Here is a 26,729-nt window from a genome sequence, read left to right on the forward strand (position 1 = left end):
GAAGCAGATTGAAGTCAAAGGAGCCAAGCGGCACACAGGTCACTTGGCCAGCAGGGCCCAGCCTCCAGTATCCCTAATGGCTGTGAGCTGGAGGTCAGGATCCAAACTGAACAGGAAGGTGGGAAGAGGGGCTGCCTGGGGACCTGAGATCTCACTGCGGACTCCTGCTGTTAGTAAAAACATAACAGATACGTGTTTTAGATGATATGGCGAGGAAGCACACCGAGAGGAAACTAGCACTAAGGCAGCCTGAAGGAATGGAACGGGGTCAAATACCTATTGTTCAGGAGCCTGGCAGGAAGTGGGAGAGGTGCCCTGCCCTGGGAGGGAGAGCCCTCCACGGGCCTCCAATGGCTCCAGCATGATTCGCAGGTGGGGGGTGTGGGCTCTCTCAGTGCTCTCCCCCCTTCTGCTTACTGCATTCAGAAACTATATGCTTTTTGTACGTACCCACTTAGTAACACTGGTAAAAGAGTTTCAGGATAAACAGGACATGCGTTTTGTTTTTTTGTAGTCAAATTTTTAAAAATAGTCATTTCTTTTATATGTAAAGAATACGTTTCTAGTAATGAATACACAATGGCCTAGCCTCAACTTCTATGTGAAATAAAAAATACTAACAAGTGTCAAGAATGCTGCCCACTTTATCTACCGCGGTTTTCTGGTTTCTTTCGGGCAGTGGTTCGGAGGTTCTGAGTTAAATGAGCTCGACTGACCTTTCCCCTGGCTTCTTGGCTTCTTTGCAATTGTGTGTGCTGTGAATGGGAAGGTAGGCCGTACAGGGCCGGAAGCTCTGGGATCTGCACTTGGCAGAGAACATGGCAAAGGCTCAGGGCCGCTCCCTGTGCTCTGATCCTTCTCCTCTTCCTTCCCCGGGGCTCTTCCTCCACTGGTTTTCTTCACTTTCTCTATTACGGCAGCTTCTTTTATTCTTTTCTCTCTAGCTTATAAAGATCTCTGAAAGCAATCCACCTGTCCTTCCTAAGGCCTACCAGGTAACCAGTGGCGCCACATCATCCCTGTCTTATAGATGGGCAGCGAGTGGAGAGAGCAGGTGTGAGCACCTGGCACATGTGCTCTAGCGCATGTGCAGGTTAGAGTGTTAGTAATACCGGGCGCTCTCTGGAACCAGATGAGTGAAGTGGGATTGTCATTAACCGTCCTTTGGGCAGCTTTTTCCTTTTTGTACAGAAACATCGGTCGTGAGAGATTGGTGACAGTGAGACACAGTTGAGAAAATGGACTATTTTTTTTTTTAATGGACTATTTTCTTAAAGACCACACACATGCATGTTGGTAACTCAGTTATTTTTTTTTTGACATCGGATTTCAATCTCCTTTATTTGCATACTAGTGAAAACTGACCTCTCACGGTGAACAACTGCATGCTAGCTCAACTGATCCCCCTTTCATTCTCCACTTGAAGTCCAACTCTTGCTTTGTCATAACAGAAGGAAGTAAGTCCAACTCTTGCTTTGCCCCTTGAGAGCAAAATGGGGATGTGTGCACATGGAGGATCGTGGGTGGGTTCTCCTTATGTCATGGTTTGTACGGCAACATTTGGTTTGGTAAATAGGGTAGAAAAGGGTAAGAAGAGGGAAGAGGGTCTCATAAAAGAAATGCGAGTGCATTTCAGTGCCCCAGGTGGTTGGAGCTGCGGAGCTGGTGACCCTGCGCATGCACTGCCGGCCAGGTGTCAGGGTCTAGAATCCGAGGGTGGGAAGGAAGTTCAGGCACCACCCAGCCAGCCCCTCCCAGGGTCTGTCTAAGGAAAGGTGTCGGGAGCTTGGGTGGATGGATGGACGGGCACTCGTGTTTTCAGACCCAGATGCTTAGTACTTGGTGTAAACTCGGGATCTGTGAATCACTGCTTTTTCAGTCTGAGGAGTGTCAGAAGCAATTCCGTTTCATGCGTAAGTTTCCTCTGCACAGCATTTTCAGTCTTGGTTGTAATTACGACGAGGGCAGTTTCCATCTGTCACCCCACCGAAGCCCAGAGCGCTCACTGCACAGCTGGGCTTGGGGTGACTGTGCCAGCAGGGCTCTGGGAGGCGTCACTTACCCTTCATGGCATTTCTTCACCTGTAGGTAAACTACAGGTGATATAGGTGAGACATCAAGACAGTGATGAGGCCAGGGCGAAATGGTGCGCTTGTAACCACCCAATCTGAAAGTCCTCTGTATTATACAGAGAACTCCAGCATAATAGACACTCAGAAGTAGCCTTCAGTGTAAGGATTTAAGGATGGGCAGGAGAAGGTTAGGTGTTGGACACCAAGGACCCTCAACAGAGAACTTTCTCGGCTTCCAAATTAAAAGCAATGCTCTAGGATAAATGGAATGATAACAATAACAGTAATTGATACTTAATTTTATAGCGCAATGAGCCATGTTAGTTTTCCAAGTGAATATAATAGACCTTATTTACTTTCTTAACAAATAGTGGGTTTTCTCCTTCACTGTAAAACTGAGATCTGTCATTTGTGTTACCTCAATTATCAAAACATTAACATCTTTAAAACTAGTGGGCTTCCATGGAGAGGTGTAAATTTCTGTAAACCAAGGTGAACTCTTCTCGAGCAGTAAGTCAGCGGCAAATGAGGTAAGTCAGAGGCATGGCTGTGGATGCCAGCTGCTGGGTTAGTTTTTGATGGCCATGGTCCAGAGCAGCGGATGGTCCGTTTCCACGGTCACGACACCAGATCCATCATAGGTATTGGAAGTACTGACCAGTGTTCCAAAACCAAGCACGTTATTTGCTATAAGAAAACAATAAAACAAAATGTTTACTGAGAGGCAACCTTTTCTCCAGTGTGGAAGAACTTTGTCAACAGTTACCAAAAAGCAGTGAAGCACGCGGAAACACAGGCTGTGGGATTTTAAAACTGAAAGTTTCCATAACTTGCCATAACCACTTTTCAGGGAGTGGGTTATTGGTTTTTAACTATTCTGGGATATATGCCATTCTCATACAAAATTTCATTAAATTTTTTTATTATTTTTTCATTACTGATTGTAAAATCAAAACCCATTTTGTACTGTGCTACTTACTTCCTTGCCTGAGTGAAATTATAATTTTTCTGGGTGATTCAGAATTAACATTTTACATAAGTTATTAAACGCTATAAACATGCAGTTTTAGCTTCAAGTCTGAATGATATGGGGCGGAAAGCTAATTACTCCAAAAAAGTATGGGATTTTGGTTATATTTTTCTCATAAATTAAGAAAAGCCAAAATGAGCAAGGCCTGCTTTCTGTAAAATTAATAGGAACTCAAAGGTCGAAGCAGATTTCCCACTGTGTCATCTGGAGAGATCCATAAGCCCAGCTGTAAAATGAGGGCAACAGATGAGATAGTCTTCTAACTATTTAATTATCAAAATAAAGGCTTAGGAGTTAAGCGATAGAATTTACTTACCAATGACATATATATGTAGGTATGTATATATTCTAACAGGTTAGCTGGAGTTAATGCCAAGGCATTAGGGCAGTAAGTCAGATAACCTCACTTTGCTTGTGTAACTGCAGTTCATCAACATGACTCCAAACTCATGACTGTCCTATAGACATTCCATGAGAACCAATATTATTCTCTTTGCTAAAATTCAGAGAGAAAAATAAACGGAGCGTTTTTCCTTTAAACAAAAAGTCACACTGCTTTGGGGGAAATAACTCAGTTATAATGTTCACTTCCCACTAGAGGGAGCTTGTTATCTTTCTGAGGAAATCTTGAAGAGGCAATTTAAAAATTCAGAAATAGTATTACTGGATACTGTATGATTAGTATTACCAGTTAACACAGTTTATTTATTAAATCTCAAATTACTTATTTTTCAGAGCTGTCCATGCCTTTACTAATGCAAACACAAAGTAATAAGGTAAAACTATACAAAAATACGGAGTGGATCTCATGTGACAATCACCCTGATTATATATATATATATATATGTCAGTCTAAGAAGCTCTTGCCTCTTCAGTAATTTGGCACTTTTTTGAGATGAAGTTTCTAAATGATGCTACTGTGCACATATGTTTATAAATCTAGACATGATGATGTGGAGAGTGGGTTAGGGTGGTGGTCATGGACTCATGACAAAGTCTGTTTGGGATCTGTTGGAGAAAGGCCTTGGCTCCCTGAAGAGCGACCTTGCCTGGAATCAGGTGCACACCAGGTACCTCCAGACCTCGGGCCCAGGCCTAGGGTTTCAAGGCTTTCCCAATGGCCAAAAAGGGAAAAGTTGGGGAACAGTTTGAGCACTGCAAACCATTTTATTCATAAAGACAAGTTTGGATGCTTTAGCGGACCTGCCACCTGTACAGTGGAAATGCCCCAGAGAAGAACAATGTATGCATAACTGCCTGAATTTGACACAATGCATTTTAAGATTCTGGAAACTGATTAGATTAAATCCTGGTTTTTACATAAGCTCAAAGGACAAGGGCACAAAATTATGTCTCTAGTTTGTAGTTGCATATAAATTCCTTTCTGCTTTTCTGAAGGTAGACTATCAATTTCAGATCATTAGGGCTAGACACTTAGGTTTCCCTAAGGCATGAATTCTTTTTTTTTTTTTTTAAGGCATGAATTCTTAATGGAGAAAGAATGAATATAGTTTTTATCTCATCATGAGAGGTTCCCTTCCCATGACCTGGTTCAACCCTAGTTACTTCCCAAAGGCTCCACCTCCCGATACCACCATCTTGGGGGTTACTGCTTCCACATATGACTTCTAGGGGACACATGGAGTCTGTAGCAGTACGGTCAGAAATAATGAAAGGTCACAATTAAATACTTTCTAGTCTCCAACTTTACGGAGATTACAATAGTAAGAAGACTAAGATGAATAAGATGAAATACAAAAATCATAAGTTTTAATTCAGTATGTCACTACAATTATTTTGGAGTATATTCCTTCAAGTCAAAGAATCATGCTTTTCAAGCAAACTGTAAAGTTTTCCTTATAAGAAAAAAATATTTTTTTGAGGAAAATACTTGGAATTATGATTAAACTCCCCCTAACCCAAATGTTGGAGGGTCAATCATGAAGCAAAATAACAAGATTGGCAGACAGACAACTTCCCACAGATTATTTTCTTCCTGTTCTATTGAGCTATATTGATGCACAGCATAATGGCTTGACATACGTATATACTAGGAAATGATTATTTGGTAATGATTATTTAGTAAATTTGGTTAGCATGTATTACAATTTTTTTCCTCCTTGTGATGAGAACTTTTGGAATCTTTTCTTACCAACTTTTGAATATTCCATAAGGCATTGTTAACTACACTTATGTTGTACATGATATGCTCAGTACTTCTATATTTTAGAACCAGATGTTTGTATCCACCTTCACCCAACTCCCCGCTACCCCTGTGCCCCTGGCAACAAACTACCTGAGGTTTTCTGTGAGGTTGTTATTTTTGGATTCTACATATAAGTGAGATCATACAGTATTTGTTTTCTTTTCTGTCTGACTCACTTCACTTACATAATGCCCTAAAAATTCATGTTGCAAATGGCAGGATTTCCTCCTTCCTATGGCAGAATAATACTCCAGTGGGGTGTGCGTGTGTGTGTATGTATGTATATACCCCAACTTCTTTATCAATTCATCCACTGATGGACACTGAGGTTGTTTCCATTTCTTGGCTCCTGTGAATAATGCTTGCTAGGGAACATGGTGTGCAGATATCTCTTCAACATAATGTTTTCATTTCCTTCAGATATGTTCCCAGAAGTGGAATTGCTGGATCATAGTGTTGTTCTAGTTTTATTTTTTTTGGTGGTGGTGGTGGGGGGGACTCCATGCTGTTTTCCAAAGTGGCTGTACCAATTTACATTCCCATCAACAGCATACAAGGTTTCTCTTTTCTCTAAGACCATGCCAGCATCAGTTACCTTTTGTTTTTTTGATGATAGCCATCCTACAAGGCTTAAGGTGAGATAGCTCCTTGTAGTTTTGAATTGCATTTCTCTAATGATGAATGATGTTGAGCACCTTTTCATCACCTGTTGGTTATTTGAATATCTTCTTTGGAAAAATGTCTTCAGGTACTTTGGCCATTTTTCTGCCGGATTATTTGCTTTTTCTTCTTTTCACTAATGAATTTTATGAGTTCTTTATGTATTTTAGATATTAACCCCTTATCAGATGGTATACAGCTTGCAAAGATTTTTTGATCCTTGTCAAAAACAGGTTCATTTTTTTGGTTGTTGCTTTTGTTGTGTTAGTTTGATGCAGTTTCACTTGTTTATTTTTTAATCTGTGGTTTGTGCTTTAGGTGTCCTATCAAAAGGCAATTTTTTCCCTTAGGTTTTTTTTTTTTTTTTTCTAGGAGTTTCATGGCTTCAGGTTTCATGTTTAAGTCTTTATTCCATTTGGGTTAATTTTTGTGACTGGTTTAACAAAAGAGTCCAGTTTCATTCTTTCACCTGTGGATATCCAATTTTCTCATTACTACTTATTGAAGAGATGGTCTTTTCTCAATTGCATATTTTTGGATCCCTTGTCAAATATTAGTTTATTCCATCAGTGGGGGGTTAATTTGGGCTCTAGATTATGTTTCATTGGCTTAGATGTATAATTTTTATGCCAGTAACATACTATTTTGATTACTACAGCATCATAATATAGTTTTAAATTAGGAACTGTGATGCCTCCAGCTTTGTTCTTTCTCAGAATTACTTTAGCTATTCAGGGTCTTTGGTGGTTCCATACAAATGTTAGGTTTTTTTGTTTTGTTTTGTTTTTTGCTTTTGTAAAAAAAAAAAAAAAGCCTTTAGAATCTTGTTAGGGATTGCAATAAATCTATAGATGGATCTGGATAGTTTGATAGTATGGAGATTTAAATAGTATGGACATTTTAATCATTAATTATTCCAATCCATGAACATGGGATATCTTTCTATTTGTGTCTTATTTAATTTCTTTCATTAATATCTTGTAGTTTTCAGTGTAGAGATCTTTGACCTCTGGGTAAATTCATTCCTAATTATTTTATTGTTTTTGGTGTTATTACAAATGGGATCATTTCTTTTTTTTTTTTTTCAGGTAACTTAGTGTTAGTATATAGAAGCACTACTGATTTTTGTATGTTAATTTTGTAACTTGTACCTTTGCTGAATTTGTTGATTTTTCTTTTGGTGGAGGTGTTAGGATTTTCTACATATAAAATCATATCATCTGCAAATAGTTTTGTTTCTTCTCTTCCACTTCTGATGCCTTTTATTTTGCCTAAGTATTCTGGCTAGGACTTCCAGTATGGTGTTGAATAGGAGTGGTGACAGTTGGCACCCCTGTCTCCTTCCTGATCTTATAGGGAAGGCTTTTAGACTTTCATCATAAGGATGATGTTAGCTGTGGGGTTGTTATATATGGCCTTTATTATATGGAGGGGGCATATTCTATGTATTAGTTAGGAGTTTTTATCATGAATAGATTTTGAATTTTGTCAAATACTTTTTCTGCATCTATCGAGATGATCATGATCACTTTTCTTTTATTCTATTAATGTGATGTACCACATTTACAGATTTGTATAAATGTTGAACCATCCTTGCATCCCAGAGATAAATCCTACTTGATTATGGTGAATAATCCTTCTAATATGCTGTTGAGTTTAATTTGCTAGTAACTTTGTTGAAAATGTTTGCATCTGTACTTATCAGGGATATTAGCCTGTAGTTATCTTGTCATGTCCTTATCTAGCTTTGGTATTAGGTTACCACTGGCCTTGTAAAAGGAATTGGGAATGTTTCTATCACCTCGATTTTTTGGAAGAGTCTGAAAAGGATTCGTACTAATTCTTTTTTTTTTTATGATTTTATTTATTTATTCATGAGAGAGAGAGAGAGAGAGAGAGAGACAGGCAGAGACACAGGCAGAGGGAGAAGCAGGCTCCATTCAGGGAGCCCGATGTGGGACTCGATCCCGGGACTCCAGGATCACGCCCTGGGCCAGAGGCAGGCGCTAAACCGTTGAGCCACCCAGGTGTCCCAGTACTAATTCTTCTTTAAATGTTTGGTAAAATGCAGAGTGATGCCATCTGGTACATCACTGGCAGACTTTTCATTACTGATTCAAGCTCCGTATTAGTAATTCACCTGTTCAGATTTTCTACTTCTTCTTGACTCAGCCTTGGTAGGGTATACGTTTCTAAGATTTTTTCCATTTCTTTGCAGTTGTCTGGTTTGTTGGTGTAGTTTTCATAGTAGCTTCATACAATCTTTTGTATTTTGGTGATTTTATAGTTGTAATCTTTTTCATTTATAAATTTTGTTGATTTGAGTACTCTCCTTTATGTTGGTTAGTCTACATAAAGGTGTCAACTTTATCTTTTCATAGAACCAACTCTTAGTTTTTTTTTAAAATGGTCTTTTCTGTATTTCACTTTCTAATCTGTATTTCCTCTGCAAGCTTTGAGCTTAGTTTGTTCTTCTTTTTCTAATTCCATAGGTGTAAAGATAGGTTGTTTATTTGAAATCTGTTTTCTTGATGTGTGCCTTATAGCTATGAACTTCTCTTTTAGAAGTGCTTTTTTTGTATCCTATAAGTTTTGGTATATTGTGTTTCCAGGTACTCTTTCTTTTTTTTTTTTTTTTTTTTTTATTGGTGTTCAATTTACTAACATACAGAATAACACCCAGTGCCCGTCACCCATTCACTCCCACCCCCCGCCCTCCTCCCCTTCTACCACCCCTAGTTCGTTTCCCAGAGTTAGCAGTCTTTACGTTCTGTCTCCCTTTCTGATATTTCCCACACATTTCTTCTCCCTTCCCTTATTTTCCCTTTCACTATTATTTATATTCCCCAAATGAATGAGAACATATGTTTGTCCTTCTCCGACTGACTTACTTCACTCAGCATAATACCCTCCAGTTCCATCCACGTTGAAGCAAATGGTGGGTATTTGTCATTTCTAATAGCTGAGTAATATTCCATTGTATACATAAACCACATCTTCTTTATCCATTCATCTTTCGTTGGACACCGAGGCTCCTTCCACAGTTTGGCTATCGTGGCCATTGCTGCTAGAAACATCGGGGTGCAGGTGTCCCGGCGTTTCATTGCATTTGTATCTTTGGGGTAAATCCCCAACAGCTATATGCCAATAAATTAGGCAATCTAGAAGAAATGGACGCATTCCTGGAAAGCCACAAACTACCAAAACTGGAACAGGAAGAAATAGAAAACCTGAACAGGCCAATAACCAGGGAGGAAATTGAAGCAGTCATCAAAAACCTCCCAAGACACAAGAGTCCAGGGCCAGATGGCTTCCCAGGAGAATTTTATCAAACGTTTAAAGAAGAAATCATACCTATTCTCCTAAAGCTGTTTGGAAAGATAGAAAGAGATGGAGTACTTCCAAATTCGTTCTATGAAGCCAGCATCACCTTAATTCCAAAGCCAGACAAAGACCCCGCCAAAAAGGAGAATTACAGACCAATATCCCTGATGAACATGGATGCAAAAATTCTCAACAAGATACTGGCCAATAGGATCCAACAGTACATTAAGAAAATTATTCACCATGACCAAGTAGGATTTATCCCTGGGACACAAGGCTGGTTCAACACCCGTAAAACAATCAATGTGATTCATCATATCAGCAAGAGAAAAACCAAGAACCATATGATCCTCTCATTGGATGCAGAGAAAGCATTTGACAAAATACAGCATCCATTCCTGATCAAAACTCTTCAGAGTGTAGGGATAGAGGGAACATTCCTCGACATCTTAAAAGCCATCTATGAAAAGCCCACAGCAAATATCATTCTCAATGGGGAAGCACTGGGAGCCTTTCCCCTAAGATCAGGAACAAGACAGGGATGTCCACTCTCACCACTGCTATTCAACATAGTACTGGAAGTCCTAGCCTCAGCAATCAGACAACAAAAAGACATTAAAGGCATTCAAATTGGCAAAGAAGAAGTCAAACTCTCCCTCTTCGCCGATGACATGATACTCTACATAGAAAACCCAAAAGTCTCCACCCCAAGATTGCTAGAACTCATACAGCAATTCGGTAGCGTGGCAGGATACAAAATCTTTTGAAATTCTTCTCTGATCTACTAGCTATTCAGGAGAATGCTATTTAATTTCTATGTATTCATTAATTTTCCTCCAGTTATTGATCTTTAGTTTTATGCCAGTGTGGGCAGAGAGGATAATTGGTATGATTTCAATATTCTTGAATTTACTAAAACTTTTTTTGTGGCCTAATAGAGGATCCTAAAAAAATGTTCCATGTACTGACTGTGTTGCCTGCCCAGTGCAACTGTAGGATGGCTTCACAGTTGCCTGGATTTGTTGGTCAGGTTTCCTAGACAGTTAGGATTACTACTATTCTCAGAAATAGGCATGGTTATGAATTAGTTTCCCTGATTGGGCAGAGCAGCAGAACAGGGGCTAAGGCCAGCATAGCTTGTTGTTTGGGGACCCAAATCAGGCAGGACTGTGCACCATCTCTGGCCAGATGGAGTCACCAGCTTTGTTCTGCTGATGGGCAGAGCCACAGGCTATGTTCACAGCTCATGTGCCACCGTAAGCAGGGCTGCAGGATGGGCTACCTGGCTTCCCCTGTTAGGTTCCTCGGTTAGGTGGGCAGAGGCTGTATTCAGCAGGGATCAGGGCTACAAGTTAGTTTCCCTGTTTAGGTGGAGTTGCTGTAGAGGCCCCAAGGCTGGCAAGGCTCTTTTCTGGAGGCCAAACAGGCTATGGTCTTGATCCTGCAGATGAGAAGGGGTGCTTGGCTGGGCTCTCCACTCCAGTGCTGCTGTAACTGGGATGGCAGGGTGGGCAATGCAGATTCCTGGGAGCTGTGGTTGGGTTTCCTGGTCAGTAGTGGATGGGACCGTAGATTAGTTTTGCTAAGTTGATTGGGGGCATCGAATAGGCCCCAGGGCCTGCAAGGCTCTTGTTTGGGGGAATTGGGTGGAATCGTGCTCCTTGGCCAAACAGGGTTACCATTCTGGCTCTGCAGACAGCCAGCACTGCTGGCCAAGTTCTTCACGTGAGTGCTACTGGGGTGAACAGCTTCACAGGGGCTCAGGCCAGGCTTCCTGTGCTGGGAGCTACACTCAGCAGTAGACAGTCCTACGAATTAGCTGTCCTGCTCAAGAAGGTCTGGCTCCAAGGCTGGCATGACTCATTATTTATGGTCCCGAACCAGGCAGATCTGGGCCCCACCAAGTTCCTGGTCAGCCTGGGGCACAATCTTGACTCTTTAGAGAAGCACAACCACTGGCTGAGATTTCTACTTCGATGCTGCTCTGAGTGGAAACTCGGTCTTCCAAGATTCAAATGTGGTTGCTATCGACTCTATTCCCCCCCCCTTTTAAAATCATGATCTGACCCCCAGCAATCAAGCTACACACTACCCCCCTGGATGTGAGATCCTGAGAAGTGATTCTCGGTACTGGGGAGCTAGATGTCCACCTCGCGCTCTCTTTCCTGCTGGAGACACTGCAGGCTCAGGGGTCCTCTTGGTGAAGTGTCATACTGCCCTGGGGGGAGCTGCTGCTCTCGGCCTTCTCGTGCAGTCCATCTCGGTCTCTGTGCTTTAGGCTTTAGAACCCTCATGTTCTAGGATTTTTATAGTGGTGTCTCATCCGTGGTAACTGTTGCTTTCTTGTGAAGGGGACTGGACTTTTAGGAATGACCTATTTGCCATCTTGATGCCATCACTCTCTCAAAAATTACTTTTTCAGATCTACCCCCAGAGAACCTGTCCAAAACCTTGGCTGGCTTATCATTTAGATTCAATTCCACATTTAGACAACTGAGATGTGATTCTTCCCCCTCCGCTCTTTGTTGTTAGAGAGTAGAACTAACTATGATTCTTAGATAACCAGTTATTCAAGTCAAGTCTTGTTTTAACTAGAGATAAGAGTAAAAGTTACAGCTTTGTGTGAAATTATAGGAAACCATATCACACGTGGCAAACATAACGTAAAATTGCTTGCTCTGTCTGAATGTGGAAGTGCAGCGTTTGCTTCAAAGCTAGTGTCATCAGTTGTCTTAAGGGCAACTGTGGTCTCACGACAACCGTAGTGGCCAACGAGGGCTGCTTACGTTACCCTTCCTTCCAATGAAATGTAACAGCAGATATATTAGGGAACACAGAAGCACAGCCTAACTTTTGGGTTTTCATATTTTAGAAAATTAGAAGTACTTAAAAAGAAGAGAAACATTAACATAGATTTTATAATTTTCTTCCGTTATCTCACACTGTTTTCTTTCCCAAAGGTAAGGATGAGAGTTAGGCACTCAATATTCTGCTGCTTTTAATGATACCCTACTAGCTTTTGTCTAAAGCTGGAAAGACTGAGGATGCTACAGCAGAAGATGGCAAATTACTAGAATTTAAATTATCCAACCATTTTTTTGTGTGTTACACGAGGGTAGGTCAAGGTTTTCTTTCTCCACATTAATAGTATTTTAAAATGAAAAAGAGAGATTGGCATGGTTTGAATAATTCGCAGATGCCTTAGTTCAAGTGATTAGTTTATGGCCAGCTGGGAGGTACAATGAGATAAATTTTGCCAGGCTAGTAAATCACTTGCTTGATAGGTATTGGCCAAGGCTATCCTCTTTGCTGGACACTGGAGAAAGGACGTACTGACGTACATACAGTCATGCCCAGTGGACTAGACAAGTGTGGCCCAAGGGCTAATAATGATGGGGCCAGGATAGGTTGTATATTCAAGTAGGAAGTGAACTCTTGGGTGAGTGAGGAGCCACACAGATCCCCACAGGCCTGACTCCTATACTGGCTTCCTAAGAATCTGATTATTTCGTAAAATAAATACGTGAATTATAAAGAAGGCAATGCCAACATTTCTTTTTCTTTCCTTTTTTTTTTTTTAAGATTTTATTTATCCACTCATGAGAGACACACAGAGAGGCAGAGACACAGGCAAAGGAGAAGCAGCCCCCCAACGGGGAGCCCAATGTGGGACTCGATCCCAGGACCCCGGGATCATGACCCAAGCTGAAGGCAGATAGATGTTCAACCACTGAGCCACCCAGGCGTCCCAACGCCAACATTTCTTAAATAGATGAAATTGAGGGAGTAAGAGAAGGGAGTAAACGAGCTTTGCCTGGGAGATGCTGTGCAAGGAGGTGATGCTTGAGATGGAGTAATTCTCATTCATCCCAGATGTCACCTGAACACTTACAGTGCACACCACGTGCTCTGAGTATAGCAGGTTTTTATCTGCAATTTACAAATGAGGAAAATGAAATTCAGAGAAGTTAAATCCACAGGCTATGATGATGATAATGAAAGTTGTTAGACACATGTTGCCAAGGGAGGTTACGGCAATTCTTTGAAGAGCTTTGAAAAGAGAATTGAGGTTGCTCTGTTTCCCCTAAAGTCTGGAACTGTCAGCAGCCTGATGGACTAAGTGGGCAAAGCCGTGGAAGTGTGCAAACCACTCTAAGCCTTAAATGAATACCATGTATGCCACACAAATGTTTAATGAACCTACTTTGATGGATCTCAAGAGGTTCCCCAGCATTCTGGAACATTATGTTAAGCCCTGGGAGTGCAGTCAGATGTACTGGACATATCACCAACTATCTCAGACGTAATAGCACCGCCGCATGCTCTACCTTCATCATTTGTTCTCTTAAGATGCTTAGCCAATTTGGAGAAATGCCATATATTACAAAAATATGACATTTCATTAGCAGAAAAAGCAAACTATACTGCCTCTGAAACCAGCTCACTGGATTGGTCTTTACCATTTTAATTATTTGAACTACAGATTTACAACCGGTTTACAGACTTCTATTGGGCAAACCCTCAATTTTTAAAAATTGCTAATTTACCATTTCCTAATAAAAATATCCCTCCCAGAATTCCTATTTTAAAGTTGTTTCCTATAAAACAGCATTGATACTTATGGTGGTTGTTAAAAATTATCAAAGACTTAAGTATCAGTATTGCTTTTTTCACACTTTGTTGATGGCAGAAACTCAAACTAGTCCTAGTAGAGAGCTGCAGAATACATGCCTTTCATGTATATTTATTGGAATCTTAAAAAAAATATGAGTTGGAGAGCATGTGTCACAGAAATGTCCAATTATCTCTGTCAGCACTGTAATATCACAGGATCCACATATCGAAATTTTAATTTTCCAGTAGCCACATTAAAAAAGTAAAAACAGGTAAAATGTTTATATACACACACATTTGTTATTTTTGTTGAGATATAAGTGACAATGGTTTCAGATACACTATGTAAGGATTCAAAATATGTCTATATTGAGGAATGATCACCACAGTGTCAGTATGATGTCCATCACCACAGATGGTTACAAATATTTTTTTAATGTGATGAGAATTTTTAAGATGTACTCTCTTAGCAACCTTCAAATAAACAAGATAGTAACTATAATCAACATGCTGTACATTACATCCTCCTGATGACTTGTTTTATAACTGGAAAATTCTATCTTTTGATCATCTACACCCATTTCTTCCACTCCTAGCCTCTGGCCACCATGAATCTGTTTTCTGTATTGAGGGGTTCTTTTAAGTAGCTACATATAAATGAGATTATAAGGTATTTGTCTTTCTCTGTCTTATTTTTCTTAGCATGATGCCCTCAAGATCTATCCATGTTGCTGCAAATGGCAGTATTTCTTTTCTATGGCTGAATAATATTCCATTGTGTGTATGTATGTACATACACATTTTCTTTATCCATTCATCCACCGATGGACACTTAAGTTCTTTCATTTCTTGGCAAGTATAAATAAGGCTGCAGTGAATATGCAGATGTATATATCTTTTCAAGTTAGTGTTTTTGTTTTCTTTGGATAAAACCCAGAAGTGGCACTGCTGGATCATATGAAGTTCTATTTTTAATTTTTGTAGGAACTCTATAGTGTTTTCCATAGTGGCTGCGCCAATTTGCATTCCCTCCAACAGTGCATAAGGGTTCCCTTTTCTTCACATCCTTGCCAATACCTGTTATTTCTTGTCGGTTTGATAATAGTCATTCTAACAAGTGTGAGGTGATACCTCACTGTGGTTATGATTTACACTCCCCCGATGATGAGGTTGAGCACCTTTTCATGTATCTGTTGGCCATTTGAAGATCTTCTTTGAAAAAGTTTAATCAACATTTTTTGTTATTAAATTTTATGAATATATATTTAGGATGTCCCTTATCCAGCATAGGATTTGCAAATATTTTCTTCCATTCAGTAGGCTGCCTTTTATTTTGTTGATAGTTTGATGCAGACCCACCTGTTTATTTTTAATTTTGTGGCTACCTTTGCTTTTTTGTTTCAAATCCAAAAAATCACTGCCAAGATTGATGGCAAGCTGCTTACCATCTCTGTTTTCTTCTAGATTTCAGATCTTATGTTTAAGTCTTTAATCTATTTTGAGATGATCTTTGTAAATGACACAGAATAGAGGAGGTCTACTTTCCCACTGGCATTTATTGAGGAGACTGTCCTTCTCCCCCTGGATATTCTTGGCTCCTTTATTTTAATGGGCTGTATATGCACAGATTCATTTCTGGGCTCAGAAACTCATCTGGATCCACTGGCCTGTGTCTCTTTTTATGCCAATAAAACACTGTTTGATTAATGTAGCTTGGTGTGATATAGGTTGAAATCAGGAAACAGGATGTCTCCAGGTGTGTTCTTTATCAAGATTGCTTTGGCTATTCAGAGTTGTCTGTGGTTTCATATAGATTTTAGGTTTGTTCTATTTTTGTGAAAAATGCCATTGGAATTTTGGTAGGGATTTCACTGATTTATAGATTGATTTGGGTCATATGGACATTTTAAGACTATTCTTCCAATCCATGACCATAAATATCTTTCCATTTGTGTCTTTTTCATTGTTTTTCATCAAAGTATTATCATTTTCAGTATACAGGTCTTTTATCTCCTTGGTTAAATTTATTTGTATTCTTTTTTTTATTTATTTTTATTTGTATTCTTTTTGATGCAACTGTAAATGGGATTGTTTTTTTAATTTCTCTTTCTGATAGTTCACTATTAATGTATAGAAACCCAGTATATTTTTGGATATTGATTTTTTTTATCCTGCAACTTAACTGAATTCTTTTATTAAACAGTTTAAAAAAAAAAAGTCTTTAGGGTTTTCTCTATATAGTGTTATGTCATCTGCAAATATGACAGTTTTACTTCTTCCTTCCCACCGTAGATGGCTTTTATTTCTTGTTCCTGCCTAATGACTCTGGCTAAGACTTCAGATGTTCTGTTGAAGAAAAGTGGTGAGAGTGGGCCACTTTATATTCATGTAATCTAGTATATCTAAAATATTGTCATTTTAACATGTCATCAATATAAGAAAAATTATTATTGAGATATTTTACATTCCTTTTTTATATACTAAGTTTGAAATCTGGTGTGTATTTACAGCTTCTCTCAGTTTGATCAGATCTATTTTAAGTGTTTAACAGCCACATGTGGCTACTGGTTACCGTATTGATTGAACAGTACAGATCTAGGTTACTGAAGCAGAAACCATACTTAATGAATTAGTTATCTGTTTTTCCAGGGAACATTATCATCAGACTGATTCATCTGCAGATATGTATTCAGAGAGTCTCAGGTTATAAAGGGACTATTAAATTCAAGTGAGCATAACAAGTCATTTCAAATTATTTCAGCTTATGACAGGAATAGATCAACACACACTTGGATATTTGGCATATGCTCAGCAGGAAGAAAGACAGAGTCCTCTGCCCTTAAAGTTGAAGGCTGAAAAGATTACAAAACTAGACAAGACAATAAAAAATGCAGAACCTAAACAAACATAACAAAACTACCAATAGAATACATCCTGTGTTATAAAGGAACTTAATATGACAACTCCTGCCTGGACATACAGCAGATGGTCTTCTTACTCCTAGTCATTGCCTCTCCTCGCACTCCTCTAAATTCCCTAGCTGATCTGGCCATTCCTGCCTGAAAGGATAAATGATGAAAATTCATTGCTCATCACCTTGCTACCTCCTACCCCAAACATTTTGGCCTGGCATTCAAGGCCCTTCCTCAAATGGCTATCTCCTCCCATTTAACCTACTTGCTAGCCACCCCATGCCACTTGCTGTTCCCTTAATAGATCAGGAACTTCCTAGTTCCATGAGAAGTTTTAATGTCTACCCTCCTTCTGGAACATACCCATCTTTTCAGTCTGAAGTCCAATGTCCCCCTCCAGCCTGGATAGCTCTCTCTCATTCCTTACCCCTGGAGGCTGAATTAATAATACACACACCAGGAAGGACATGCAAATGTAGAGAAATGTTAACAGTTCTGAATCTCGAGGGAAAGTATAGAGATTTTGCCGTACTGTTCAATTTTTCTGTAAGTTTGAGGTTTTATTTTTCATTTTTAAAAGATTTTATTTATTTATTCATGAGACACACACACACAGAGGCAGAGACACAGACAGAGGGAGAAACAGGCTCCATGCAGGGAGCCCGACATGGGACTCGATCCCGGGTCTCCAGGTTCATGCCCTGGGCCGAAGGTGGCGCTAAACTGCTGAGCCACCCGGGGCTGCCGGGCTTTTTTTTTTGTTGTTGTTGTTTTTAATATTAAAATTCAATGTTAAAATTTGGGAGGAAAGTTTAAAAAGACGAGAACTCGTGAAGGAAAGCACCTTCTTCTTATTCACATTTGCTTCCTCGAAAGCTGAACTAATGCTGTTAGGAGAATCAAATCAAGACACGCTCCTTGACTTGAAGTGTGTTTAAAATAAACCCAAATTGAAGAAAATGTGTGCCACATTTGGGAAGCAGGCAGCTAGCCTGTGGTATGTGCATGTTCAGCTGCTTGGAAGGGCCCCCAAAGGGACAGCAGGCACACAGCCTGGCACGGGGGGACAGGGTCTTCCTTCATCAACCTAACCAAAGCGCACCCAGGACAGCCTGTAGTTAACACTTCCTGATGGAATTTAAATTATGTCCAGTGCCTAGAAAAGTGGTCAGAGCGGACGTCTTCACTGTGAGAGCACGCCCTCCACTGAGCTTTCTTGTCGGAGGTTCGCTCTCCAAACCCTGACGGGCTGAAGTCTCCTCCCAAGGTGAGCTGTGGTCACCTCTCTGTCCTGACCACCAATCCTTTCTTGAACTCAAGTGTCTAAGGGCTATTCTAATTCTTCTTGAAAGTGGTTGCATTTATCTTCATCTCTCCAAAGTTGCATGTGTCCCTTGCCCTTGGATTCGGGCCGGAAGTCATTAGAAGGCCTCTGATGTTCAATTATTCTTCTGTCTCCACACTGCCTGTGTCTCCACTCAGCCTTCTGTCCCCAAAACAATTAGACCGAGAACATGCCACAGTGTGGAGGAACCAAAGCTAATTATGCCAGTTAGAAAAGGTTTCCCAAGTGCTTTCAAATGTTCAGGCTTTTCTAAAATATGTTATTATTTTTCTTTGTTAACAAGAATTCCCTAATATATCATTATCATGTTCCACTCCCAGGGCCCATGCTGCAGTTAAAGCGCACATCAGAACTGCTTTATGAAAAAAAGAAAAATGGACAGTCCAAATCCATAAAATGTGGCCTATTTCATTATTAATGGTAAAATGAATGATCTGTGTAGGAACGGCCCAAGATTTTCCATATGGAAAGTCCGTATCAGATTTAAATGTGTGTGCAAAGAAGGGAATGTGAGTCTGTCCAGGGCTGTGCTGAGCTGATTTACTTTGCTCAACTTCCTTCAACTCCTGGGGCCCAGCCTTGCCTCCTGTGGACACTGGCCTATCTCCCAAACATGCACACAAGTGTGACAGTTGTGGCTGCATGTGGCAAAGCTGACCATCCCAGACAAAGGTTTCATCCCAATTGGTGGCTGACTGGCAGGAAAACCCTGGGCAAGCCCTTCTGTGCTGCTGGCCTCAGTGTCCTCCCTGAAGATAGAGCTGAGCTTCCCACCACAATATTCTGACTTTTGCTCTAAATTCTTCAGGTGACCTCCATATTTGCCAAATATGGCTGTTTTGGATATGAATGAGTTAATGTCTGTGATGGTCTTTGACTTCTCCATGCAAGTATTGGAAATGTGTATTATTATCATTTCATCTGCACCGAGGAAGCTTTAAAGTGGCATTTGCTTCTATCCTTCAAATGTCAACAGAGATTATTTTAAGTACATCAAACAAATGGAAACGGCATGGAAAAGTGAAGAAAGAGAAGAATATGGGAGGTGGCATCATGTAATCACTGAATATTAATCTCAAACCTGCAGGTGACATCTGCAGAAAATAAGCTAAGGAGACATAATCTGTGCTCTTTTAGAATTTACCAAGTCAAATCAGATAACCCCAAGCAGACAGACATAAACATTATGCTCGAGAAAAGGCACAGCTCTCCTGGGAGGAATAAGGAGCAATGAAGGACTGTTAGCAACCACGGCACCTCTTATTCCTGGAGGAAGAGGCTCAACGAATGGCATGTGTGGGGTTGGAAAAAACCCCTATAACTGCTTTGAAGGACATTACTCATTTAAACAAGATTTGATTAAACCAGCCTATGAAGCAGCTTATTCACATCTCAGGCATAAGACCATAAGGTCATCTGTTACAGGATATATGCTCAACTGGTAAAGGTACCTATTAGCCCAAGTTGGGTAGGGCCTGGATTACAGCTGTCCCCTGGAGTATGGACAGAGGTGGTGGATGCATGGAAATTAGGAAGGGCAAAGACATATCCTGGTTTGTGACGTGAGAGGCCAAACCCAAAGGTGGCTGTGGAAATAAAGCTCTAAAAAGGGATGAATGCCTGGTAAGTCTACTTTACAGTCGACTTGCTGCTCTTGGACGCCAGGTCAGATAAAAACATTGACATATTTAAAAATAAATTTCTTACAATTTTCCAGTGCCACGCTAATTGGTTATAGAATATTGATGAATACGATATAGTCATTAAAGATGAAGACTGTCCAGCATTATAGAAAAATTGCTGAATTTAAAGAAGTAAAAAAAATTGACATATACATTGATCACAACTGGGAAAGTGTTTATGCATATATACTTTTAAAAATTAATGAAATTAAAACAAGAACAGAATAACATGGATTTTCATCCCTGGAGGAGGAACCATATAAATCATATAGAAGGAACATCACCTTAGATCAAAGAGCAGAACCACTTTAAGGAAATATTTCCAAATTTAAACAAGCTACAAATGAGGCTACTAATATGAATGGTTATTTAGGGCTTTTATTAAAAAAAACCCTGTATTATCACATATCTTTATACTTACCCAACACAAAAACACAACAATATATGAAAAAAAAAAAAAGATCTATTTCCACCTCCTAGGCAAAATTAGAAAAACCATGGCATATATTGATTAATTTCAGGAGTGAAGTTTAAGTATGATTAGAAATTGATTCACCATCTATTTATAGCCGGGAAGATCTAGCCAGATTCATCACAGGACTCTGAGTCCCTGAGTTTACAAAAGCCCTGGAAGTTCTGGAAGACTGGCCATGAAAATTCCTCTGAGAGTCTGGCTCCATCTTGGTTAACTCCGCCTGACCAGCTGTTCCTCTCGGGGGAGGCCTTGCTAGTGAAATGTCCACTTCTCCTGGATGTCATCTTCCCTGCTGCTGTGTCCCCAACTGTCTCCCGCTCTCTGCTTTGGCTCACACACCTGTTCCGCCCTAGATCCGAGGGACGGTGTGGACACGGGAAGTCTCCTCGCTCCACACAGCGTCCTGTGCTTTACCCCCCACCCCGCCATCAGCCTGACTCTGACTCCAGCTCCTTTCATAATGGCTGAGCTTTCTGTTCTCTCTCAGCCTGAAACTGGGACTCCTAAAAATGAAATCCCATGGCCACAGTGGCTTTTCACTGCCTGGTTGAAAAATACTTCTGAAACACAAAGGGTAGATGAATGTTTACTATCAGGCAGGGTCCACTAAATTATGTGGCTGTTTTTAGAACAGAATTTCATTTAGTTAGAGTCTGACCGCTGTCCTTTAGGAAAAACAGCATTTAATTTAGGTCAAATGTTTTAGTATTAACAGATATGATTTCTTATATCAATGGTAATAAAACAGTGTCTCAGACTTTGTCCATAAACCCATAAATACATATGCTTGTTCCTACTATATTTCATCATGACCTATTTTCATTTTTTATTTCTCCTTACTGATATACAATGATAATATTTCATATTAGGAATAGCTGGCATCTTACTATATGAATATTCTAATGAACCTGGAAATATTAGCCATTCTTAAAAAGCAGCCATTTTAATTCATAATTAATATATTTCTCCCTGTTCTAGTTATAATAATCCATTTTTTCAATACTCGTACCACAGATCCTTTCCTAATGACAACCTGAACTCTTTTTGCTGAACTTCCTTTGCATGCAAAGTTACATATTATCCACACCTCAAATTTATAACTTTCTATTTAGCATTTGCTACACCAACTGTGGTGTGGTGGCACTCATATCTATCTTGTACGTTAAATGATGCCTTTTTTTTTCTCCCAATCAGGTACATGACTCGATCTAACTACTTTTATCACAGAATCTCTAATCCGAAAGGGACCTTCCCTATGCTGCTCAGTGATCTGACATAGATAGTAGTGGAGCTGCTCCTACTTCAGCCAGTTCAGGTGCTGGTTTCAGAGATCTGGTCACCTGGCTCTAGGCCACTCTGAAACGAAGGTGGCCTGGGGGAACTTGCTAGGGTCTTAACAACTTCAGAAAATGTGGACCAAGAACCACTGGTTGAATATTCAACCCCTTTATTTCAAGACTGGGAAACCAGTTTAAGATATTTTATCAACTGGAGGATGCAGAGCAGGCAAGTCTTCTGCCTTCTGCTGTCATGGAGTCAAGCTACAGGACCTAACACCTTGGGAGACCTTCCAGAACCCTTTATAGACAGACTAAGCAAAGTTAAATGATTTGAGTTGCATGCCAAATATGTAAAGTGCTTGAAAATGTGGCAATGCCACCTATTTTTTCTAATGTTTAGTTATGGAACAGAAGAAAGGGATTCTGCGGACAGGCCAACATCATGGGCTTCAGACCAACAGCAGAACTGATTCAGAGATTTCTCACCCCTTATGGGGCACAGAGTACTTACTTGAAACTCTCTGTACTGCATTTTCTTATTTAAAAATGCACAGATGCTATTTCTACAACACTATAGGAGGGTTTTTCCTTGATGGTATTAGCCACTATTAAGTAGTAGTAACAGTCTGGACAAGGCATAAAGAGAAAATGATCCAACAGGCTTACTACTTAGGGCATGGTTCCATACTTGCTTTTAGTAAAAACATTTTGCTATATCTACAAAACACATTAGATAAAAATTAAGGTGAATCTACCTTTACTTTTAATATGATTATTTCATGGTATAGTCAAAACAAAATACAGACTTTACTTGTAAATCTAGGGGAACTAATCTACAAATTAATTTGTCATTAATCACTGTATTTGCAACTATTAGAAGGAAAACTATGGGGATCTCTGGGTGGCTCAGCAGTTCAGCACCTGCCTTCAGCTCCAGGGCGTGATCCTGCAGACCCGGGATCCAGTCCTGAGTCAGGCTCCCAGCATAGAGCCTGCTTCTCCCTCTGCCTGTGTCTCTGCCTCTGCTTCTCTCTCTCTCTCTCATGAATAAATAATAATCTTTTTTTAAAAAAAGAAGGAAAACTATACCCAAAACAAGGTGACTCTCCACTGTATATTGAAAAAAACTCATTCTTAAAAAACTGAGTTATACAGGGCACCCAGGTAGCTCAGTCAGTTAAGTGTCTGCCTTTGACTCAGGCAGTCCTGGGATCAAGTCCCACGTCAGGTTCCCTACTCCACAGGGAGCCTGCTTCTCCCTCTGCCTCTGCCTCCCTCTCTCTCTCTGTCTCTCAAGAATAAATAAAATATTTTTTAAAAACCCAAGTTATACAGTGTGTAGAAGCTAGATTTATATGAAAGCTGCAAGTTAAGTCCTATTTATTTGGCATGACATAGACAAATTTACAGCTCTCATCTGCTTGGTAAAAACAGTCATTACTAAAATTGAACTAATTTTAAAAAACTTTTAAGTCACAAGTACATGTAGAAATAGCCTGAGAATATCTTTTCTGCATCAGTAATTAAGAAGCAAGCAGATCACCTCATATATTCCCTGCAAGTATGTATACAGACAGTAGATTGATGGCTTCCTCCATTCCTCTGATGCTCTCCAGTGTCTAGCTGGCAGTGGAATGAAAGAGAAGCACATCTGATTCAGCCCCTCATGGTACCTTGTTGATGAGCAGGTTCTAAGCTATTCTTTCGGTCTAGTCAGTAGTAGACCAATAGTTAAAATTGTGACTTCTCTCTTTTCTACTCCTAATCAAAGACATTTTTTAAAGCAGCTATCTGGGGGCAGATGTCTTTCCCCTTACTCTTCCTATAACATCTGAATCATGTGGAAAATGTATTTGATCTGGCTCCTTTGGGCCTCATCAATGAATGCTCTTCCAGATGTCCTCTGGGTATTGGCAAATCCCTTGCTGCAGAGATGATGGACATTGTATGCTCAGTAGTAGAGTTTTGCTAACTCTATGACTATAGATTGACTGCTGCTTGAACACTTGAGGCCACCTGAAGGATCTGGAGTAACAGCTGCCTTGATTTTGGCCTTGGGGCAGCTTTACTTACAAGTAGCAGCCATGAAGCCTCTTGCGCCTCAGTCTCGTAGTGCTAGAGTATCCAGTATCCAGTATCCCACCTTCCACTCTCAGATGCATGACAGCAATGATGCCTGTCCCTCTCCTCAGAATCAAAGGGCCATTTCCTACAGAACATACAGCAGAGCTATGCCTAGATGTTATAGGCATGAATCTGACTGATGAAATCTCTCTGCTCTGGCTCTTATTCCATATAAGTCTTACCCTTCCAAATAAATCCAAAGAGAAAAACCTATCTCATTTCCTGTTTCTCTGTCAAGGGATGAAGAAACCATCTTAGTTGATTGTGTCTTTCCTTCTTCTTTAAGAGACATGTTTAGATTTCTACTGGAGAATAGAGATGAGCATCCTCTGGACCTAGGCATGATTTTAGGCATCTGGATACACATGTGCCTCCTAGCAGTTTCAACTGAGAGAGTGACTGCTGTCTTCTTGATTCATGATTTAAATGTGCTTCAACATTCTTCACTAAATTTGACATTTCAGGAGGTCTTTTTCTCCCAATGGTGCCCTAATATTTTAAATTTTTGAATAAAAAAGGAATAGTTTTTAAAAACCTGGTCCCAAATGTAAACTGCTTTTTAAAACAGTCATTATTCCTTTATGGCTCTTATAATATGCAATACAAGAATGGTGGTGTGTTTTAGGATTAGTTAATGTGTGTTATGTAAGTGATTTTATAGGTCATGAAAAAATATATAAAATCCAAGTAAAAAGACATCCTTTCCTTTTTTCTTTTCTTGTCTTCTTTTTTAATAAAAGACTCCATATTAATCATATTGAACCTTATTAGATATCTACCAGGCTTGGAGATGTAAGCTCATGACCCTCAGACACAGAGGTTTAATGCACCACTAAATTAATACACGGGTATGCTCTGCAGGCAAAGACATTAAATTTTTAACAGTGCAATTGACTGTGTGTAGTTCAACCTCCAAACATACTGCTTATGAAAAACTGCAGAAGACATGCTCTGGCACATGATGTTATGTTACTGGTACTCTAATGCTAAGATAAAAGGATCTACTTCCTGTTTGGATTTAGTCAAAACCCAGGGGTTTATATAGCCTCAGAAACAGGTACACAGCCAGTTAGGACATACAGAGCCAGCAGAATATCTTCTGGTGTAAGATCCTCCTGTGTGGCTAAATTATGACATTTGGAGTTTGAGAGAGAGAGTGGTAATTATAATGGGAAAGAGAAAAAAAAATGCACCATAAAGGTCTTTCTCTTTTTGTAAAGCCTTTAATAAATTTCTGTTGGGTCCACTGAATTACCATTTAAGATGCTTGAAATCTCTGACCCTGTGTATCCCACCCTTTTTTAAAAAAACATTTTGTAAAAATTGTGAAAAAGCTCTAATTACTGTAATGCACATTAGACATTCATATGCTTTGTTATGTACAAGAGTAATTCTGAGGGGTAGAGTGGGAAGTTGAAGGTAGTTTGAAAAAAATTCTTAAAATTGCAATTGTGTTAATCTCTTTTTAAGTACAAAATTACTGTGAAAATCAGACATTAAGGGTGATCTTTTATGTTTATTAAAAAGAGTCATGAGTTTTAAAAAGGCTGGCTTTCAATGAGAATGCTGAGAGGTGCTTCAGCAATCCATTATTTGTGTGGTAATGGACTTGCTATGCTCAATAGTTCGAGACTCTGACATTATAACACACATTGGCAGGGCTGCTGGCTGGAATTAAGGGTTCACTGTATGTGCAAATTTAGAGCCTTTGTGTTATTAGTAAAGAACTTTATTAAAATGAAATGAGGAAAGCTATTTTAGAATTATGCTTAGGGTTATCTCAATTCATAGAATATAGTCTTCCAATTTGAGAAACTCCCAATAAGAACAAGAGATCCCTAAAGGTACCTCTCCCTAATTGTTTATGCAATTATACAAAAGTATTAATATTAAAAATGATATTTCTACAGTTTGCTCACCACTCAGATTCATGTAAGCCCAGGAGAAACCAGGTTTGTTTTGCTGTCCATTATATCTATATACTTAGCACAGTGCCAAGTACATCATGGACTTACTATAAATATTTATTGAATGAATAAATGAATACCTAAATAAAACAACCAACATAAAGACTAAGAACGACTTTGGTACCCATTAAAAAAAAATAACTGATCCGAAACTGGGTGTCTGTTCTACAAACATCTACCCAGGCTGTGGCTCTTGGTGTCAGATAATTTCATCCAGAAAGCCAAGACACAAACCAACCATAACTCTTTGGTATCAACTCTCCCTGAACTTTCAATAAAGTGTCTTTTACTGACTTCAAAAGAGATCCCTTTCCTAGATCTCAGCATCTCCTTAAATGGTTATTACTAACTGAAGCATACCAACCCCAGATTTTCCAGAACCTATCTAATATTGCTTCTAGGCCATCTTCCAGGTGTGTCCAGGAGCACTGGGGTGGGGATAAGGGTGTGGGGAAGAACACTTGCCTCAATAGCGAAACCCTTGCTTCTCATTCTCTCCCTTTACCTTTTGAAATTATTAGCAAGTTCAGATTATCTTTGATCCATAAGGTACCACACATTGATGGATGGAACTCTGAGAAATATTACTATGTTTCTCATAAACCAAGTGTATTGCTAAGCTTTTCATTTTAACATATTGATGTGGAAATCCTGACTCTTCCTCACTGGTATCAAGGTGTTTCCCTCACTGGATGTACAAAGCACTTTCTCTAAGGCTCAGTGGTTTTACTACTGGAGGAAACATACCATTAAATTTTCCTGTCAGGCAGTAAGGAGAAGAGAGATTCATTATGTAAAGAGAGGCAAGGTAAAGGTTTACTATATAATCAATCAATGTTAATACATGCTTGTTTCTCTTATCAGGTAAAGTGCCCCTCAAATATCTCATAGGAACAAAGAAATTTCTGGAAGAGAAACAATAATCCTAAAAGTATGCATAATCAGACATACCATTAATCACAACGTTTATCATGCCATATACTTATACATTTATAAGTTTAAATTCTCCTTAAATTCTCTTAAGCCAAAAGAGCCAGT

The 26,729-nt window shown here is 39.6% G+C and overlaps 1 protein-coding gene across 2 annotated transcripts in view; it reads right to left on the minus strand.

Moving 5' to 3' along the window:
- Positions 1-1,230: 1,230 nt before the first annotated feature.
- Positions 1,231-26,729, minus strand: part of TPK1 (thiamin pyrophosphokinase 1) — a 325,666-nt gene continuing 300,167 nt past the window's right edge. For both annotated transcript variants that reach the window (XM_072777563.1, XM_072777569.1), the window contains one exon: positions 1,231-2,759. In XM_072777563.1, the coding sequence (XP_072633664.1) occupies positions 2,641-2,759 (119 nt within the window). In that variant the 3' untranslated portion in view covers positions 1,231-2,640. The remainder of the gene's footprint in view (positions 2,760-26,729) is intronic.

Source organism: Canis lupus, chromosome 15 (genome assembly GCF_048164855.1).
Source record: "Canis lupus baileyi chromosome 15, mCanLup2.hap1, whole genome shotgun sequence".
Lineage (NCBI taxonomy): Eukaryota > Metazoa > Chordata > Mammalia > Carnivora > Canidae > Canis > Canis lupus.